This window comes from Pyrus communis, chromosome 3 (genome assembly GCF_963583255.1).
Source record: "Pyrus communis chromosome 3, drPyrComm1.1, whole genome shotgun sequence".
NCBI classification, from domain to species: domain Eukaryota; kingdom Viridiplantae; phylum Streptophyta; class Magnoliopsida; order Rosales; family Rosaceae; genus Pyrus; species Pyrus communis.
The window spans coordinates 27589377-27611289 of record NC_084805.1 but is presented as its reverse complement, the minus strand read 5'-3'; the positions used below and the strand labels follow the sequence as shown (position 1 = coordinate 27611289).

The 21913-nt window shown below is 37.3% G+C and overlaps 3 protein-coding genes across 3 annotated transcripts; 1 reads left to right on the top strand and 2 right to left on the bottom strand.

The window, feature by feature from the left end:
• On the bottom strand, positions 1–1173 carry LOC137728770 (non-classical arabinogalactan protein 30-like). The gene is made up of 2 exons (XM_068467528.1): positions 609–1173; positions 1–489 (listed from the first exon to the last, which is right to left on the bottom strand). Exons 1-2 carry the CDS (start codon positions 1171–1173, stop codon positions 191–193), a joined length of 864 nt encoding a protein of 287 aa, XP_068323629.1. The 3' UTR covers positions 1–190.
• Positions 1174–10107: 8934 nt separating this feature from the next.
• LOC137729171 (VQ motif-containing protein 4-like) lies at positions 10108–12452 on the top strand. Its single transcript, XM_068468021.1, has 2 exons — positions 10108–10968; positions 12323–12452. Exons 1-2 carry the CDS (start codon positions 10233–10235, stop codon positions 12370–12372), a joined length of 786 nt encoding a protein of 261 aa, XP_068324122.1. The 5' UTR covers positions 10108–10232; the 3' UTR covers positions 12373–12452.
• Positions 12453–19764: 7312 nt separating this feature from the next.
• On the bottom strand, positions 19765–20631 carry LOC137728551 (uncharacterized). The gene has a single exon (XM_068467307.1). The coding sequence runs from the start codon at positions 20629–20631 to the stop codon at positions 19765–19767; it is 867 nt and encodes a 288-aa protein (XP_068323408.1).
• Positions 20632–21913: the final 1282 nt, after the last annotated feature.

Here is a 21913-nt window from a genome sequence, read left to right as displayed (position 1 = left end):
AAACCAAAATCCAGATCAATTACCATTCATTATTGTAACCCATATAACAAAGCCTTATTTCCAAACAGGCATTCATTCAAACCATGCAGGGGGAAACCGGAAACCCAAACAATAGCACATTAATCTAGGATTACTATTGAAGTACAAAGCACCATTAATTAAGACAAGCGTTACTGAACTGTTAATTAAATTAACGAGGACATTTTGGCTCGAAGGCAAATGGACCGACATTGTAGAGAAGGAATGGGAGCTTCTGGGAGACAAATGGCTTCACAGGCCTCAGGAGTGCACCGCTCAGTCCACCATGCAGATCGGATGGCTTGGAGCAGGCGGTGGAGGGTGCTGAGACGAGCGACACCTTGCACTTATGAGCTCCAAAGGTGGTGATGGTCTTTGGTGCCGTGATAAAAAAGTAGCCATTCTTATCCGTGGTTTTTTTCACAACCAATGGGTACTTTGTGTTGTTACACTGGAGCTTTACTGTAGCACCTGCCCAGAAAAAAGAAAGAAAAAAAATTAATTCAAACAAATTGTTAGAAAAATGGGTAAACTCAAACCATGTGACGTATGTAATAATATTTATAAAATGGCCACATTCATGGACTTACCAAGAACTGGCTTGGCGCCGTTAAGGGTGTCGACGCCGGAGTAGTTGCAAGACTTGCAGTAAACGACGCCTTGAACCGCTACAAAGCTCCTTGGGAAAGGTTTCTTAGGTGGGTACATAGGTGGGTGAACCGGTGGGTGGACCGGGCTGTGAGCCGGAGGGTGAGGCGGTGGTGCATGGTGGGTTGGCGGGTGGCTCGGAGGCTGAACCGGAACGTGGGTGGGAGAGTGGGCCGGTGGGTGGCCGTGGTGGTGGTGGTGGGGGTTTGGTGGGTGAACCGGAGAGTGGGCTGGTGGGTGAACCGGAGAGTGAGCTGGTGGGTGAACCGGAGAGTGAGCTGGTGGGTGAACCGGGGAGGCAGTGGGAGCGTGTGGGCGTGGGCGGTGGTGGTGGTGGCCGTGAGTAGGCGGGTGTGCCGGTGGGTGGGTTGGGGAAGCTACTGGATGAGAATAGTGAATGCTGTGGTGTGGAGGAATGGCGGGTAAAGTGGTAATTACATCACCGAGGACAGTGAAGCAGCTCAGTAGGAGGACTGAGAGCTGCACAAACACTGCAGGAGAACCCATATTTTTTCTAGACAGAGAGAGAGAAAGAGAGAGGAGAGAGAGAGACTAGAGATATGGAGTGAGGAGCTCAAGAGAGTGAGATTTATAGGAATTTAAGCCAGGATTCCCTGCGGAATTTCTTGATAAATTTATTTCAAATTATGGATTGGGCTGGGCTGGTATTTGCAAGAGATACGATGGACCTTAGAAATGTGAAAACTGGAAAACAACAAGAAAAAGAATGAAAATGTTATTCGTGGACGAAAATATTTAGCTTCTTAGACCATCTTCAATTTTAAGCTTAAAACCTAAAATTTTTAGCCTAAAAAATTTAGGTTTTCATCCAGAAATAGCTTTTCTGATTCAACATTTATGGCTTAAATTTTAGCCCGAGATTATTAAAGAATAAATTTAGGCTAATTTTTTCTTTTAAGTAAATTTAAAAAAAAAAATTATGTACACTATCCTAATTTAATTTTATCAAAATTTTAACCTAAAAATATTTACATTCCAATAAATATTGAAAAATTACTAAATTTAGGTGAATTTTGAGTTAAATAATTATTTTAATTATTTTAGCTGTTGGATTTAAATTTGGGTCATTAGATCTTTTTTTTTTTTTACTGTTAGATTTGATTATATTATATTTCAGTCATTAGCTTTAATAAATATATAAATATAAAAAAAATTTGAATGTGGACTGTTGGATCACAAAAACTAGCCATTAGGTTATCTTTGAAAACTGACATGCGGGGGACATGCCCATTTGGGTGGGGTCCTGCTGATTTTGGGCCTAGCGCGTTGGGCGCGTCCAGAGAGTGGGTTTGGGCATTTGTGCTTCACATCAATTTTTTTCACTCTCACTGATGAGACCCACACCATTTTTTGGGCTAAATCCTGAGCTGTTTCTAGCTTTTTTTTAGGTTTTAGATTTTAGGTCCAAATTAGAACTTGAGTTGGAATGGATTGGGGAGGGGGAACAGAAGGAAAAAAAAAAGGTTTTAGGTCATGGGTTGGAATTGGCTTTAGATCAAAGATTTAAAATTGTTGTTTGATGTGTATATACAGTGTTTTTAAATGCTTCTATTTAAATTACCATCCAAACTCACGTTTCTCAGTAAATGTACCACTTGTAATTGCTAGGCCTTTTCCAAAGACTAGTTAATTGGAAACATTACGTTAACACGCACTTCATGTTTAACGAGATCTCATGTTTAACAGGCAAGGCCAACTAGGGTTTTTATTGGCCAAAATATAAGTTTTTATTTAGATTTAAATAAGTAGGGTTTGAATTTAAATGCATTCTAATTACTATAATATTCAAATGTAGGAGAAATTGTGGACAAGCTGCACAGAGGGTCACGTGCCCAGCAACGAGTGGCCAATATGTTTGGAATACTTTTGCATGCAGCAAGACAAATGTAGAAGTTTCCAAGGCCTCCGAGGGTTGAACCAAACCCTGTATTATCTTGGTAATTAAATGGCACTTTAGGTCTTGGTTGTCGAGTTAATTAGCGATGCTGCACGGATAATCTTGGTTTAAATACTTAAAACAAAGAATATACTGAACTTATCTAATGCTAACGAGATTAAATTTAAAGATAAAATTTTAAAAATTAAAGGATATGTAAGTTGATGATTGATTTATTACTTAAATATTGATAAACATGTTTTTCCTTATTGATGATACATCATTTAATTTACAAATTTAATTTTTTTAACATTATTCAGTAAAGAAGAAATGAGTAGACTAAGATAAGGATGAGGCAAAGGAAAACGTGGAGGCAATGACAAGACTAAAGCCTTGATCCACGAGGGAATATTGTACGTTACAAGATGTCAGTTGGCTTCTACCAAGGGAAAAAGTTTTGGGTAAGAGAAAAAAGATTGAGATTTTTGTATTTAGGTCTCACTTTTTGCGTTATTAGAATTATCTTAATTCGAACGTTATGTTAAATTTAAAGATAATTAACTAGAATGATTAGCTTTTTTATATTTAATTGCAGATTTGATTATTTTTAGTAACGACGATATATTGATCATATATCAACGATACAACGATCACATAATGACCACATAATGATCATACAATAGCGACATGCAAAAACAATTCCCAATGTTAAAATTTGATCCATTATATCTCGACATTGTCTAATTCCCTCTCTTTTATAATTTGCATGCCGAGGGGGAACTAGAGTCTTCATCTTAAGTTCAACAATAAAAGTTAAGTCTCAGACAATTGTTAATTTGATGAACAAACTATTCAGTATAGATTTCAAGTGGTAAAAAATGTAGGACAAGTTAATAAGACATTATCACGTTAACACGAATGATGTCAAATTAACCAAACAAGTCGATTCGTGTGAATACGAAAAAGAGCGAGACTAGAAGGAACCACTGCCCCATTGTGAGAATACTCACATTCTCAATCTCAATGGCAAACTCGTTGTGGGAGGTGGTGTTTGGGGTGACATCTAACAAAACACCATGCCGTTCTTCTTAGATTATGGTGGCCACTGGTTAGAGTGTATAATGGCCGACCTTGGATCCCTCTATTTCAGATTTGACCCGATTTTTCACAAATTAAATATGGCACATGAAGCAAGTGAACAAGTGGCATAGACTTATAATTTACTCGATCATAAATATTAATTAATGGTAATATTCGATATTATCGTGCCCCATAATTTTTCTCGAGTTTTGGGGCATCATGCACTGACTTCATAGGCCATAGCCCAATGAAAGGTATTCTTTCTATATCATTTCCATCAAATTTATCAATTCGGGCATTTGAAATCTGATAAAACGATTAAAATTATTTCAACTTTTAAAAGAGTCCTCTATTTTTAGCGGTTGAATCAAATTTCAAAGGTTCGGATTAGTGGATTTGATGGAAGGGATCCAGAAAGGATCCCTGTCCATAGCCCAATAGTTTTAGTTGAGTCCAATGTGGCATTTACTAAACTTGCTTCCTGTCTTAATTTAAACAAACAATTCGATTCATATGGATGACAATCATGTATGTTGTGAAAGTCCTTTCATACTTTTAGTTGTGGTTAACTCTGTTTTGGCTTCGTTGTGGCACGATGAATGCATTGTAAAAGTTGTCGTAAATGTTCAATTTATGAAGATAGGAAATGTTGCCCTACAATGGGAAGCTAAAAACCTTATATGATTAGAAATGCTTAAGGAAACTCTTTCAAAAGTGGGTCATGTTTTTGGCACAATTTATGTGTCAATATTATAAAATATTATGTAAAAAACATGAGATAGCAGGAGAGCGGGAGTTTCTTTAGCATTTCTTATGTTATTATAAAGAAGTAGAGCTACTCTTTATATTACTAATTAGTTAGTAGAACTTTAACTTTCTTTATAATATTAGAGCATAGTTGGCTCACTTGTGAAAACAAGTGCATATGCTTCATATCACTCGATATATGTGGTTCATGTATTTGTCTTGAGGACGTCACATACAAAAACGTGCCAAGATATGTAAACGATTGTTCTTCTAATAAACAATGTATGGTAAAACTTCAACTTCCTTCCCAATCTATGTAAATGCCCTAAACCCTACTACACCCGTATGCATTTTTGGTTCGGATATTATATATCAACCGACATGTCCGATATATAGTTTACTGGGCGATGTCAATGCGTTTGTTTAAAGAGTAATGAATGATTTATAGATTCATACGGACAGAGTTCTTGATTCTAAAAATTCTGCTTAGTGCCCCACAATCCAGCGCTATAGATCTTGATTATTCCAAGCTTGTCCTTTGGATCCTAAACTAATTTCGTGACTGCGTTGCTCCTGCTCATATTCTATATATTTCACACTGATATTTCTCCCAAATAGTTTTGACCTATAGACTTTAAGAGTGGTTGGTGATACCCAAAAAAGTTATTTTGTTTTGACATTGAACCATTATTTTATATATATTGGGGTGAGGTTAAAGCTAAATCACTCAATGAGCCAATAATAATTTTGGGATCAAACTCGTTATTTATGAAAGTCGAAGTTGAATCTATGATCTCTCATTTACAGATAAATATAAATAATATTCGTAGAAGCATTAGGGGACATAATCAACAAATTTTGTTGATATTTTTCAATGATGCTAGCATAATCGTGCGGGTTGTGATATATGTTGAGAATGAATCCTATTGGTTTCATAATGGAACCTCAACCTTCTTTAATGGATCAGAGTAGGTTGTCCCACATGTAAAGTCCAACGGTCACACGTGCTCCACGTCACCTGAGTTGCGTTCTTCACATATTAGGCTTGAAATGTGTTTATAAGTACGTGGACTACTCTCCATTTTGCTAATAAGTTTTACGGAACTCAAATGCTTACTACGTGTTTGGTGAGCTTAGGTTCAAAATCTCCCCAATTTTGGATACAGATTTAAGATCCACTAAACATTGGAGTTATCCTACTCAAGCCGACCCGTAGACATTCTTGAACACGAGTTTCTACCCGTGCGGAAGCAAGATGCAGAGGCTCTCGTGCCCAAGAAGTTAAATTAAAAAACCAGAAACTGTTAAGCCCGCGGTACACCAAAGCTTCTCAAACAAATTATATGAAGCCCAAAACCCAACTCATCAAGGGCCATCCGTGATGTGCCCAAGTCGAAGTCACGTATGCACCCGCACGCCAGTTCATGTAAATTGAGCAAGGAAAGCAAGTTTAAAGAGTGCCCTTTTCATGCATGTGCATTACGCCCTGGATTTTCAGCTTCTGTCCCAATTAAATATGTGGCTTTAGTGCAATGACATTCAAATCAAGCTCCCCCACGTTGTGCTATATGCAGAAATGTTGTGATTTCAAAAAACAAAGGTCGTCTTCACAACTAATTCAATTCCTAAACGTGCACAATGAGTGCGTCTACAATTTTCACTCATAAATGGACATGTCTAATAGGCCAATTCAGGATAAGGATCGAAATCTTCATCCATCTCTGCTCTTAAAAAGAGAGACTTACATGAAACGAGGATGTAAAAGTGGCAGTAGTTTCTCAATTATTATGATTTTATGTGATAAAGTTAAAATACGTGATAGCATGTGATAAGTTTGAGACATTGTCACATGGACAAATCCATTTTATATACGTTTTTTTGTAAGTTTTTCTCCTTTAGAAGGGAAAATTTTCGTGGCGCTTGGGATGCCATCACAACAATACCTAAGTCAATGAGTGTGCGATTAACCAACAATGTTATTCATGCAACATCTCAAATCAATAAGTGCGAGATTAATTTGAGATACTATTGTGGGGCCCAAAATGATCTCAAAAATTCTTGAGGTGAAATGTGAACTTTTGCTCAAGATTGCCCTCATTAAATGGGCAGGCTCCTCAGATACTTTCACACATAGCTCAACACCCATGAAGGTCCATGCAACTGAATACGATTGATCATAGCTCACCTGCCCACGGCAAGGGAAAGTCAAAGCATTAAAGATAATTATTAATTACCCAAATCTCATCTTTAATATATTCCTAATTGAAGATTGACTTCATTCAAGTAAGTAATCCCTATTTAAATTAATTAGGAATATTTACACCATTATCTCAAGATATTATTTCATATTTAATATTTTGAGAATACTCTCTCCATAAATCTTGGCCAATAGGATGCAGCCATGTGTAGGTAAAACCCTAACACCATGGCAGGCACTCCCCTATAAACACATCCATCTTTACCAAATTTCAGTAAGTTTTTACTACCCTAAAAAGCCATAACACTTACTCTTTTTAGAGAAACTAACTTAGGTAGATATTTGCAAGTTTTCTTGTTTTTTTGGGGTGTAGACTTTGTATTAGGACTTTTAGGCAATGCTATTTGCACCAATAGCTACATTGATGCCATGATTTTTTGGGAGTAGACTTTGTATTAGGACTTTTAGGCAATACTATTTGCACCAATAGCTACATTGATGCCATGATTTTTTGGGGTGTAGTCAGACTACACTGACAGAGAAGAAAAAAATAATAATATAAAAATAGAAGAAGCAAACGGAATCCAAGGTCCTTGCAATATCTGCAAGTCTTTTTGGTTTTTTAGGGTGCAGATGGACAGTGAAAGATTGACTGCAGTAATTTGTTGTTACAGAAAGATAATCAAATTATGCAGAATTGATTGAAAAAAATAATAATAATAAAAACCAAAATACTCATCTTCTAAACTCTAAAATATTGAAATCAAACGAACAAAAATTTATAAATTGAGTCATACCTTGGTTGGAGTATTCAAAACTTCAAAACCACCATCCATCAATAGAAAAACTTATTTTTCTCTATGACAGCTATTAGGGTTTTAGCCATAATGAACGGAGGATAAACAAAGAGTGATCGTAGGGTTTAATTATAGTGTTTGGGTTTATTGATAAATTTGAGTTTTATTATTAATTTCATTTTGTACTTAATAATAATTATACAATATGGTAAAATAGACACTTAACGTTTAAATTTTAAGTTGAATGTAAAAAAATGTTGCATGGATTTAAATAAAATTTTCCCTTCGCTTTTAGTTCTTAATATAAATGAGAATTGGATTCACCTCTCCTTTTCACTTTAGGATCCGGCATTCAAGTGCCAACTTCAATGTGGCCATCACTCTGTCTGACTTTGTAGTAAAGGCAAAGGCTACAAACATTTCTCCAAATTTTGAAAATTCTCATCCGCCTGAATTATAGGAGTTTCGAAATTCGGATTCCAAATCTTGATTAGTTTCTAACTTCAATTAGATTAGAAGTATGGTTCTTTCCGTCTATTGATCACAGTATAATATGCCTAATACTAGGGCTTTGTTTGGTGTCTTGCATTGACAACATTGGACATGTACCAATCGTCAAATTGACCTCACTCGGGCGAGACTTACGAGAAAAAGTTTGGGAAGGATGTCCGACCACGTTACCTGTATATCCATTTCATAAAAGCACGTGATCCCTTATATTTTGTTCTAACTTGATCTACCCAGTCTTGAGAAACAACTTTATCGAAGTTTCACTTTTCAATTAGAAACAGGTGAATCTAGTTATATCAAAGTATGGTCCGAAATCATAAACCAATCCACAACTACAGTTGTGATTGATGCACATTGCTATAAAATACAAGCGAGGACACTAGTGCAAGTTTTAATTTGCGTAATTGTGTCTCGAATCACCAAACCAGCTTGTAAGGAAGTCAAGCCTTGTTGATGATTAACATTTGTGACCATGTGATCTTTAACTGATGATTCATGTAGATGTTGTGGGTAAACTAGTAATTTTACAAGGTTGAGCGGTTCGACCTTTTTATTTTTATTTTTTATAAAACGATATTGGGAAAGCAGGAGTCGAACCAGAAAAATACTTAGTTGGTCGGTTAACTCTCATAAATAGTTGACTTGTTCAATAAAAGTTGTATTTACGTTGGATTATCTGTAATAACTCCTTAAGCTAGTTTTTTAGGTGATCCACTCTTATTTTACCAAAAAAAGTGCTAGATTTTTTAGTTGGTGAGATTAAAAAGGTAATGCTAGAGAGATCAAATTTTTTAAACCAAATGATATGATTGTAGATGATTAGATTATTAACTAAGTGTCAATTAACGTGTTTATTTCTTATTAATGATTTAAAAATTTAATGTTCCTATCATTACTCAAGACTAAAATACTCAAGCTTTCTCAAAGTTGAACACGTATCTCCATTTTCTGGTGCAAAATACAAGAAAAATGAATGAAAATGATTTGAAAACTTTGAAATAAAAAGTAAAGTGAATAATATCAAGATTGACTTTTTAGTGTAAAAATATGGATTTTCGTTAAAATAAACAGTACTGAAAACTTTTCGTTAAGATTCTCCAAAATACATGCTTCTAACTAATTGAGCAAATAGCGATATTCTATAGGAGTTGGTTTGCATCTAAATCTAAAGATATTTTAGTTAGAGTTTAATCCTTGTTTATAACAAATGAGTTGGTTTTGTGCTGTGGGGGAATCTGCAGATTAAGTGCACTATGCATGGTCATGGTATTTGACTAATTAAATAATTTGTTTAATGTCAAGTAGCGTAGTTAAGACTTTAATCCACTCTCTCTCCAAAAGTCAATGACAACTTTGAAGCTCTTTTGACGTTTTTTTCTTTTTCTTTTTTCTTTTTTTCTTTTTTTCTTTATAAAATGATTCACAAACCCCACCTCTCCACCCATGTCTTCCAAAATTCCGAAGACCACCAATGCCATTTTACCAGCTTGTCTTCTTCCCTTTTACTCACGCCCACGCGCTCCTCTACATTGTAGTCTCGTATTCTATTTCGAAGTTATCTTAGTTGCAAATTAAAAATCATGTTCATCACAAAGCTAAGCGTGTTCATCACGAAGCCAACTTTGTTGCATATAAACATAATACTAATGATTTTTATTGGCGATCTAATTATTTTCTCCCTTATTCTAGTGTTGTGAGTGGGAAAGATAGAGTATCGTATTTGAGTTTGTACGTTGTAATTTTATAATCCTAAAAACGAACTTATGAGATGGATGATTTGTACCATAAGATCAATTTGCAAAGTAGATCCAAGGATAGTACCCTCAAGGTAAATTCTCACTCCAAATGTCAAAAACTTTGTTTGCAATCAAGTGTCAGGGCTTAAGATAATTGTTAATTCGTCAATCACGTGATGAGTGTTGTAGACACATATATTATGTGATTTAAAAAAAATTGAACAAAATGATTATTTTGAAGTGCTCATAATAATTTTGTATCATTTGGTTCATTACTTTTAATTTTTACAATTAACTCAATTTATTGGTTTAATTAGTAGAATTAGTGAAATGAATTAAGAAATTAAAACTCTCTCCTCCATTGTCTCATCATGATATAGAACATGTACGCACCACACTCCTCCCAAGCGCGTGAGGAGACTCCCACAACAGTAGAACCCGAACTCTACTCACCAAAACATTTCTTACCAAACAAAAAGAAAGTCTCATCTCATAAAAAACTCACTCGCTCTCTTCCTCCCTCCCGCTCCCTCCCTCTCAATTTTCTCACTTTCTCGCACTTTCTCAGCAACCAAACAGAAAATAAATCAGAGAACCCATCAATGGAATCCTCACCCAGGCACCACCAACCGGATAACCCAACTCCTTCTTTGCTTCCCTCCCCAAACAGCCACAGCTCCAACAGCAGCACAAGCAGCTCCAACAGCAACCACCACCTCAACGGCGGAGCTCCCCCAACAACCCCAACTCCCCAGCCCCCTAAACCCTACACTAGATCCGAACCCACCAACCCGTACCCGACCACCTTCGTCCAAGCTGACACCTCCTCCTTCAAACAAGTCGTTCAAATGCTCACCGGCTCCACCGAAACCGCTAAGCAAGCCTCTTCGAAACCCACATCCGACCCGCACGCGAAAACACACATCCCGCCCATCAAATCCACGCACACAAAACAACAATCCGGATCCGGGTTCAAGCTCTACGAGCGCCGGAACTCCCTCAAGAACCTCCGGATTAACCCTCTAATCCCCGTCTTTAGCTCCGCAGCTTCCGGATTCTCGCCGCGAAATCCCGAGATTTTATCTCCGAGCATTCTCGACTTTCCTGCTTTGGTTCTCAGCCCTGTCACGCCGCTGATATCCGACCCGTTTGACCGGTCCGGGACGGCGAATTACGTCCCGAATCCAAATGGGTGCTCGAGTTTGAACAGGGAGGCGGAGGAGAAGGCGATTAAAGAAAAGGGTTTTTACTTGCACCCGTCCCCGAGCACGACGCCGCGGGAATCGGAGCCCCGGTTGCTGCCTCTGTTCCCGACGACGTCGCCGAGAGCTGCTTCAGGTTCATCTTCTTCTTGAATTAAAAATGAATTTTCGATTATTTTTTTTTAATTTTTAGTTTTGTGTAATTTTAATGTGTTATTAATGTTGACATTGATTATTATGATGATGAGGGAAGGTAAATTGTTATGAAATATTTGCAGAGAAATGAGAGAGCCTTTAAGCAATTCTAAAAGTTCATGTATGTCTCTCCTTTTTCTTTTTTTCTTTTTTTTTATTTTGATTTTAACTTATTTCGTATGCTTGTTTGGTTGATGAGAAAATGGAGGGACAGTTGGAAAATTGAATAAAATTTCAATTTTTAGTTTTGTGTTACTAATTTTATATGGAAAGGCCAATTGGGTGAAAAGAAAACTAGACATTATTTTAAGTGATATATGTTCTAAAATATTATAATATACAATAAAGATTTACATGAAAGGGAGACGCGAAGGTGGTAGTGTAACGAACATATGAAGTGCCCGTATGTGTTTTACCTTTTAATTGCATGATTTTTTTTAAACATCGTTGCATTGAAATTTTGCATTCTTAAATGTATAAGTGAAGAGAATTCGAAATTGCAGCGATAGATGAGGATATCTTAATCAACTGGCTTAACTATTTACGAGGAAGAAAATAAATCTATGAATTGAATTGGGAGTTAATAAGTCAAATTTGCGTGGTGGTTGTTTGGGGGGGGGGGGGGTGAATTCATTTTAATGTAATTATGAATCACCATACACAGCATGAGGGGGTCAATTACTGTTCTGAATTCTGATATGGTCTGGAATTGGATTCTCTCCGAGGTAATGTTTCGGGATCCTTCTGACCGGATAACACGAGTCGTTAGATTTTGATCCAATGATTACAATTATTATAATTTTAGAGGAATTTCTGTTTGTGATCGTTGGATCAAAATTTAACGGTCCGTGTTGTCTAATCAGAAGAATCCCGAGACATTGCCTCGGAGAGGATCCAATTTCATATGGTCTCTGCCAACTCTATTTTTATTTTATTTTTTATTTTCAATAAATGGAGGAAGTAAATAGCAATATCTAATTTTACTTCCAAAACTTTTTGACATTAATTGTGACCGTGTGAGTAGTGGAGATGAATAGGGGATGAGAAAATGGACTCTCTTAAGAAAACTCTTCGTCCACTTTCTATCACTTTAATTTTTATGTAATGTATTATGACGTTAACATGAAAATTAATATTACATTGTAAAATGTTAGAGAATCCATAAGTCCAAGTCACTTTAGCATTTCTTTAGGAGGATTGATTGAGTGAAAGGGGAAAAAGAGCATAGGGATAGCTGTCAAAGAAAGAGTAGAAGAATGGGCAAGGAATCTTGACTCTTGTGCTGTATTTTTCAGTGAGTAAAGATGGCAAGCAAACTAGAGCAGACTGGATTCTTTGTGGATAGTGTTGTATTTATTACATGGGTCTTTTCGCAATAAAATAAAATAAAATGAGATTAATCATTCATTATTTTTTTCACCTAGGGTTGATATGATTTTATATTTCATTATTGTTCAGAAAATAATGCTATTTGTATCATATTTATTGAAAATTGCTCGCATAAAAAGATTTGTCATCAATGAATGAGATAATGAGTAAGATCTGATTTGATTCTGAAAAAAGCTGGTATCAAAAAAAGTTGAGAGCTCTTTTTGTGTTTGGTAAATATTCAGCTTCAGTTTTTTTTCACAGTTTTGAGTGAAAAAAAGCCAAAAACAAGAAGCTGCAAAACCCAACTTTGAAAAACCAGCTTTTTTCATATCTGTTTTACATAAAAGTTTACCAAACACTATAATATTGTTTTTTTTTTTTTTTTTTAAAGCACTTTTACAAAAAAGTTTACCAAACACTCTACTGGTTTATTTTACAGCTGCTTATTCTCACAGCACAGCAGAAACAGTTTTTTTTCAAAGCACAACAATACCAAATCAGCCCAAAATTGTATCAATGGTTCTTCAATTTTAATTCAATTGGAGCAATGATCCCTTAACTAAAAATCTATTATCATTGGTACCTCAACTCATCAAAACGTGTAACTATAGTCTATCAACTAAAAATCAATTACCAATTGTCTCTCAACTTTAATCCAACTGGAGAAATGATTTCTCAACTTTAACCCAAATAGAGATCTGGAGAGGATCTTTTCTTGTTGATTTTTAGCTTTTCGTATTGAAGAAATTAAAAGAACATTAAGAAACATAAATAAATATTAGTGTACGTAACAAGAAATTGTGTGTGGAAATATTTCTCACGTTGTTGAGAGTTGTTCCATGTTGGTGAGGGACAAGGTTTGCTATGTGCTTGTATGGTCTTGAGTTACTCCTCATATTGCCAATTAGTTTTATGGTGGAACCTCAATTTCATCGTGATATCAAAGCAGGTTGTCCTTGTGTGAAGCCAAACGGCCACACGCACTCCATGTCATGCAGTTGTTGTCCGAAATTATCACAAAAAGAATCCAACAAGAATCCCCTCTCGAAATTTGAAAGGAAGCACTAATTCATAGTCTAAGCATGGTAGATCTATAATATTATAGATCATAATAGGTGAGAAAGTGACCTATAGATATGGAATATGGTACGGGACCCATTTGAATTGTCCTATGTTGCATCATCTTGACTTCAGTTTCAATCTGGCTTTGAGGTGATCGGCCTCAGAAAACTTCCCAAGTGTACAACAGATCTTCAGCTGATCTGCTGCTGATTAGTTTATGTTAGGAGGCTCGAGATGTCGATTTATCGGGTCCCAATTGAATTCTGGTATCTTCTACTCGTTTGAGTTTTCTTGTTGGAGGTTTGAATTGGTGTATAAGCAATCATGCAAACCAGAGTAGACGGACACGGCAATTTTTCCCCCAACATCGCTATTCCGCGGTGCCCGCCGTATTGAGCCGGAATGGGATTGCTAGCTGGTCGCGATCTCCGCCCCGAGTCTCTTTTTAAGGCCATATTTTTTTTGTCTAACAGACGATATTATGTATACTAAGGGGTGAAAGAGTGAACTAAGCCTCACAATAGGCTAATAATAACATGGTTCAAATTCATCACATTTGGTTTCTTAAATTTGATTGAACTGGATAATCAACCATATTCAAAGTATGTCGAAGTTAAAAATGAAAAATTGTGTCCAATCTTATTCTGTGTACCTTGGATTTAAAGCATGCCATCATCTACTTAGATTTTATGAGTTACCCTATCCATTCTCTTTTTACTCACAAAACAATCTCGAATTTCATAAAAAAAAAAAGAAGTTACATTTCTCTATTTGATTTACAATTCAAAAAACATTAATTTGTGTTTTTGTTGTACCATGTAATTGTTTCATTCTATGTTGTATTATATAAACAAAGATAATGATTTTTTTTTTTTTTTTAAAATTCTAATTGTGAGAAATTTAATAAGAAAACTTATTAGACCCCGAATCTCTGACAGAGTCTCCTACCAAATGAGTGATGACTCCGTCGGGGTGGAGATGATAATGACATTCTCCGCCTCCGACCGCTTTAGTTGAAATCTAACATTATTTTCAAGTCTACTTTTTGACTTTAAAAAAAAAAAAAAAAAAAAAAAAAAAAAGACCAAAAAAAACAGCGTGTGATGGGGGACATGAGATAGTGAAAGTGGAGGAGGTGGAGGAGGAGGAGGAGGAATGTGGGACTTGTGATGATGAAAGAAGAGGAAAAAGAGACCGAGTGAAAGAAAGAGTGATGAAAAATCAAAACGGGAAAGCCAGAAAACATGGCAAGTGTAGTGCAGGTTAACAAGAGACTGCTTGGCTTCTTGTGCTTTTTGTTTGCTTTGCTTGTTTTGCACCATGCTAGCATGGCCGTTGAGGATTGATTGCGAATTTGAAACTTTCCATGTGCACTGTTTGGACACCCATTTGGCCTTTCCTCTCTCCAATCAATATCCATCACCTACTTGTGGATCAATTTTGGTAAAAAATACGTGTATTTATTCATTAATACTGTATTAAGGCTTGGTTTGGTACTGAGGTGATTCTAAAAAAAACTGGGAGTTGTTTTTGTGTTTGGTAAACATTCAGCTTTAGCTTTTTTTCACAGTTTTGGATGAAAAAAGCCAAAAACAAGAAGTTGCAAAACCCAGCTTTGAAAAACCAGCTTTTGTTTCACATTTGTTTTACATAAAAGTTTACCAAACACTATAATACTGCTTTTTTTTTTTTTTTTCAAAAGCATTTTTGCAAAAAAATGTACCAAACACTCTGCTGCTTTATTTCACAGCTGCTTATTCTCATAACACAGTAGAAACAGTTTTTTTTCAAAGCACAGCAATACCAAACCAGCCCTAAGGTCTGTCAAACATCAACTATGTCATGCCACCAATGTTTTTAACATGGGAAATGGTTATGAGAAGGCTAAAAGTGCTTTCTAAACTAGAAGAGCTTTTTGCATACGTTTGACAAAATATTAAATGGCTTCAGCTAGAATCTCGATGTTTTTAGGAAGAATTTCAAGTGTATTTTCGAGAAGCACTTTCAAATGTCTCTTTAGGATAACACCCAATAAAAGTTTGATAGTTTTATGTAAAAGCACTTATAGTATATAACGTTCCATAAGTACTTATTATGATAAAAACATTTCTAAACGAATTCTTAGGAGGGTTCAACTTTGTCCAATACTTTGACCTAGAATCAAGCTTGGGAGAAATTTTTTAATGTGTTGGAAATACGACCCGGTACACTAAATGTCCAAACGAGCCTACCTAATCCAATATTTGACCTAGAATCAGTTAAATTCTAGGTTTTAGATGAATATTTTTCTCTCTTTTATTCTTCTCACATAGAGGAATATATAAACATATACAATCTCCTACAAACTAGGAAACAAGTATCCCAAAACCACTAGGATACCAATTACATAATTTTATACCAAAAATATCTCTTCATTCCTTATTCCCTAAGATTTCCTCACGCAACACTCCCCCTCAAGTTGGTGCGTAGATATCTCCTAAGCCCAACTTGTCAAGTGAGTTCTGAAACACTCTTGTCGTCACCGCATGCGTTAACACATCAGCTAGCTGGTCTTCGGATCTCACATATGGAATGTCAATTAGCTTAACATCCAACTTTTCTTTAATAAAGTGTCTATCCACCTCAACATGTTTTGTACGATCATGCTGAACTGGATTATTAGCTATCTCTCGCGCAGCTTGATTATCACAATATAAAAACATCGTTCCATGTGGCTTGAACCCAATCTCTGTAAGAAGAATCCTTAGCCATAATAGCTCACAAATCCCATGCGCCATCCCACGGTATTCCGCCTCTGCCGTAGACCTTGCCACCACATTCTGTTTCTTGCTCCTCCAAGTCACAAGATTTCCTGCAACAAATGTAAAGTACCCTGATGTAGAGCGTCTATCAGTAATGTTCCCGGCCCAATCAGCATCAGTGTACCCTTTTATCTCCAAATGCCCATGTTTCCTGAAAATCAACCCTCTTCCAGGTGCACCTTTCAAATAACTCAATATTCGCATTACTGCAGCCATGTGATCTTCACTAGGAGAGTGCATAAATTGACTTACTACACTAACAGCATATGCAATATCTGGTCTTGTGAGAGACAAATAAATCAACCTCCCTACTAACCTCTGGTATCTTTCCCTGTTTGCAGGAACCTGGTCCGGGTAGACAGCCAAATGATGATTCTGAACTATAGGTGTCTCTGCGGGTTTACATGCCAACATCCCAGTTTCAGATAAAAGATCCAGAACATACTTCCGCTGGGATAAGTAAATACCACCACGGGAACGAGCAACTTCAATTCCCAAGAAATACTTCAAACCCCCTAAATCTTTCATCTCAAACTCAGAAGAAAGATACTCCTGTAATCTTTCCATTTCCTCTGTATCATCACCTGTGACTACCATATCATCCACATAGATTATCAACAAGGTAACCTTTCCTCCCCTGCGTTTGATAAACAAAGTGTGATCCGCATTCCCTTGTTGGTACCCGTATTTCTTCATTGCATCAGTGAATCTTCCAAACCAGGCCCTTGGCGATTGTTTGAGTCCATAAAGAGCCTTTCGTAGTCTGCATACTTTGCCTGCTTTATTCTGAACTTCATACCCAGGTGGGAGTTCCATGTATACTTCTTCCTCCAAGTCGCCATGTAGAAAAGCATTCTTCACATCAAATTGTTTCAACGGCCAATCAAAGTTTGCAGCTAAAGACAAAAGAACTCGTATGGTATTCATCTTTGCTACTGGGGCAAATGTTTCCTGATAATCTACCCCAAAAGTTTGTGTGTACCCTTTAGCAACCAACCTTGCCTTGTATCTATCAATGGTTCCATCAGCTTTGTGTTTTATGGTGAACACCCATTTGCATCCCACTGGTCTTTTTCCTTGTGGTAATGACTCCACGCTCCAAGTTTCATTTTTTTGTAGGGCTTTCATTTCTACCTCCATTGCCTCTTTCCATCTAGGATCTTGCAAAGCTTCTTCCACTTTTGTTGGAATTTTGATAGCATCCATTGTATTCACAAAGGCTTGGTACTTGGAAGACAGTCGATGCGTAGAAACATACTTTGCAATTGCATATCTAATTTTCCCATCCGGAGAATACCTGTCAGGAGGTTTCCCACGATTTTGTCTCGGGGGCAATACATAATTACTTTCAATGTTAGTCAAATTATGAGCTTCATTAGATTGGAATAAGCTTACCTCATGGATATCCTCGGGCACACGGACGGGTACAACTAGAGGAAGGTTATTTCTTGAAGTGTTTGAGCTGTCACTACACGGTCCAATTTGTGTGCTGCTGCTCGGTCCAATTTGTGTGCTGGACTTAGAAAGGCTTTCGGCCCCTAAGCCCCCAGACCCACTTGTCACATAATCCAAAGTAGACAAGCCCAGATTGGGCTCACATAGGTTGCTGGACTCACGACACAAGTCCAGATTGGGCTCACACAGGTTGTTGGACTCACGGCACAAGCCCAGATTGGGCTCATCAAATCTGCTGCACTCACGGCTACTTAAACCACTAGAACTCTCGGCTGGCTGGCATATGGTATTACGGCAGGTGTCATCCACCTGTACAGTTGGCAGATCAATCCAACTATAATCTTCATTTGTGCTCATCTCCCCCTGAAGATTATAGTAAGTGTTTTCAGTGGGAAAAAACATCTCGTGCTCGGAAAATGTAACATCCATGGTGACGTAGAAATGCTTAGTTGGTGGATGATAACATCGGTACCCCTTTTGCTGACTATTAAATCCCAAAAAAATACAACGAACTGCACATGGATCCAACTTACTGCGCTGATTTTTATGGAGATGCACATATGCCACACAACCAAAGATACGTGGGGACAAATGAAGAGAAGATGGTAATGTCACATGGTTAGCAAGAACTGCCATAGGAGTGCGAAAATTATGTACTCGGGATGGCATGCGGTTCATTAGATAAACGGAGTATCTGACGGCATCCGCCCAATAAGAGTGAGGAGCGTGAGCACCAATGAGGAGGGCTCGAGTGGTTTCCAAAATATGTCTATTTTTTCGCTCGGCTACACCATTTTGCTGTGGAGTGTGTGGACAAGTAGTCTCATGAAGAATGCCGTGCTCCTGAAAAAATTGAGAAAGTTCGGTATTGATATATTCCCCACCATTATCCGACCTAAGAACCTTAAGGGGTAGAGAGAATTGATTTTTAACCATGCAGTAGAACTGGTTAAAAATCTGTCCAACATCACTTTTATTCTTCATAGTATAAAGCCATGTCATTCGGGTGCAGTCATCCACAAAGATAACAAACCAACGAACCCCATGACTAGTGGCTACTGGAGAAGGCCCCCACACATCAGAACGAACTAGCTCAAAAGGAATTGTTCTTTTATTGAAACTCGAATGATAAGAAGTACGATGACTTTTTGCAAGAATGCAATCATTACACTGAAAATCAGAGTCTGAAATACCACGAAATAAAGACGGTAGCAATTTTTTCAAATAACCAAAAGATGCATGCCCTAATCGACGATGCCATAACCAAATTGTCTTATTCTTGTTCGGATGACCACTGCGCACTTGATTTACGTGACTTGCCGATACATCATCCACATAATATAACCCTCTCCTCTTAGTACCACGCCCAATTATCGCCCGAGTCTGGATATCCTGAAGTAGGCAAAATGTGGGAAACATTAACACAACACAATCTAATTGCTCAGTAACTTGACCAACAGAAATTAGATGATTAGATAATGTTGGAACAAGTAGTGCATTGTGAATAGACAAAGATGGAGTAAGGGAAATAGAACCCGCTCCCATTACAGGAGCAACATCACCGTTGGCTGTAATGACATCTTCTTTAGATGGTGAAGTCATGTGATAAAATAATGATGCATCGTAAGTCATATGGTCTGTAGCTCCAGAGTCAATTATCCAACCAGTATCTCTCTTGGTGGAAGTTATTAAAACAGTACCGATTTTACCTGAATCTTCTGCGTTGTCACCCATTGAAATTTGATTGATTAAGGATAGAAGTGGGCCCATTTCTGTCTCCTTGGAAGATGCTTCTGAAATTGGCACCGCAAACTGGGCTGCAGCTATTGGACTTGACGGGCTGGGCCTTAGTTGACTCGCTGCAACAGCAGTTATCCCCCTGCTCCCATCAGATTTCTCTTGTTGGGCCTTGGACCCAGCTTGGCTCCCTGCTGCATTAGATGCGGCTCCTGATCCAGTGGCTGCCATACGGGCCTGTCCAGCCCGTTTGTTCCCCCGTGCCTTTAGCTCCTTCTTCCTTTCCCAGTACCATTTTGGGTACCCATGAATTACCCATGAATTTCAAAACAGGTCTCTTCAGTGTGTCTTGTTCCATTACAATGATTGCAATGGAGTTTGTCCTTATCAATATCCTCATGGGTTCGGAATGATCGAGAACTTCCATTAGATGGTGGACGAGACCCAGGTGCCTTAGTTGCCATAGCCATAGGAGGTGCTGTCATTGTAGCTTTTGTTCCCATCATAGTGACCAGCCTTTGGGATTCACGTCGTACCAAATTGAAGCATTCTTCGATTCCGGGGATAGGTTTCATCCTTAGAATCTCACTCCGAACTTGGTCAAACACACCATCTAATCCCGCAAGAAAATCATACACCCTATCTTTTGCGAGTTCTTCTTTACGAGTTTTCAAATCTGCTCCACACACCATACGAAGAGGACGTCGTCTGTCAAGGTCCTGCCACACACTCTTTAATTCAGTGAAGTACAAATTAATTTGACGACCATCCTGTCTCGTCCGTGTAGCCTTGCACCGGAGTTCATAGTATTGGGACTCATCAGAACCATCATAAAACATCTGGGTGACACTCTCCCAGATATCTTTAGCCGTGGGCAAGTCTATAAACAGGCCAAGCAGGTGGGGTTCCATGGTTTTGAGCAACCACCCACGCACAATAGCATCTTCTGTTGACCACTTCACATATCCTGGATCATCTTCATCTACTGCCGGGATTTTTCCCGTTAGATACCCTTGCTTACCGAGACCTGAAGCATGAACCTCCATCATCTTCGACCAAACCTTGAAGTTCGAGTCGCTCAATCGATACCCAAACGGAATGGAGTTGACGTTGGATGACTCACCTTGGACCGATATAGTTTGCATGGGAATTATATCTCCAGTTTTGATGTCTGCCATTGCACGGACAGATGTGCAGGTTATGTATATTTGTTTTTTTTTTTTTTTTTCTCTGTAGCTTTGTTGATTCCAAAGGCTACGGTGCTGTGGTTTCTGGGTTCAAGATTTGATGAACACCAAAGTTTTGACGGCTAGGGTTTTTTTTTTTTCCGAGACGAGACAGGTCGAAACCTGCTCTTGATACCAAGTTAAATTCTAGGTTTTAGATGAATATTTTTCTCTCTTTTATTCTTCTCACATAGAGGAATATATAAACATATACAATCTCCTACAAACTAGGAAACAAGTATCCCAAAACCACTAGGATACCAATTACATAATTTTATACCAAAAATATCTCTTCATTCCTTATTCCCTAAGATTTCCTCACGCAACAGAATCAAGCTTGGATCAGTAGATTGGATCGTCAACGAGTAGAGTGTGGTTCAATCTAAAGATAGGGTCATCTTCATCCATTGGGTCAATTCATCATATTAGATTCAACCCAATCTGTCTTTAGATCTAATTTAAATATGATTAGCGTCTAAAGCAATTAACAACATAACTCTCACTCGTATATGTTGTAACATTGACGTGTATTGTATATACTACAAGATTAATTGGTTAGATTGGGATTGGGGTCGAGTCAAGCACTACTAAAGCGTTAGGCAACCTAGCCGACTCTTAGTTGCATCATGATATCACCATGCACTCTCGATCTCGCTATTCTTTTAGTAACACTAGGTAAACTAATTTTTTAAATCATATTTGTAAATATAATATGTTAGTAATAAAAAATAAACATGTTAATTGACAGCTTATTGCACAAGAAATTGCAGATTAAAACTACAAATTATGTGTGTGATTTCGCTTAATTTACCAACTTTAAAATTTTATTTTACTAAACGAAAAGATAAGAATTTTGTAGGTGCATGTGTGTTCCATCAATTAATCCCACTGTACTGTTTTCTAGGAGGTAATTAATAGAGATATATTTATAATAGGGAATTGATTTCCGCTCTTTTATTTTCTTTTTTCTGCACTCATCTTCTCATCTTTCTGTCTTTTCATTCTCATTTTATTTATTCAAAAAAGGCAGTAAACGAAAAAAGAAAAGGGAAAATTTGAAATAGGTCCAATTTTATAGATCACTTTTTGAAATATGTCCAATTTTTAGTGACTTTTGACTTTTGAAATAGGTTCAATTTTTAGTTACTTTGGACCCATATCAAAAGATCCCAAAGGAAAATGTAGGAAGAGAAAAAAAAAAGAAGTGCATAATTCATTTTCATCAATTACCGTT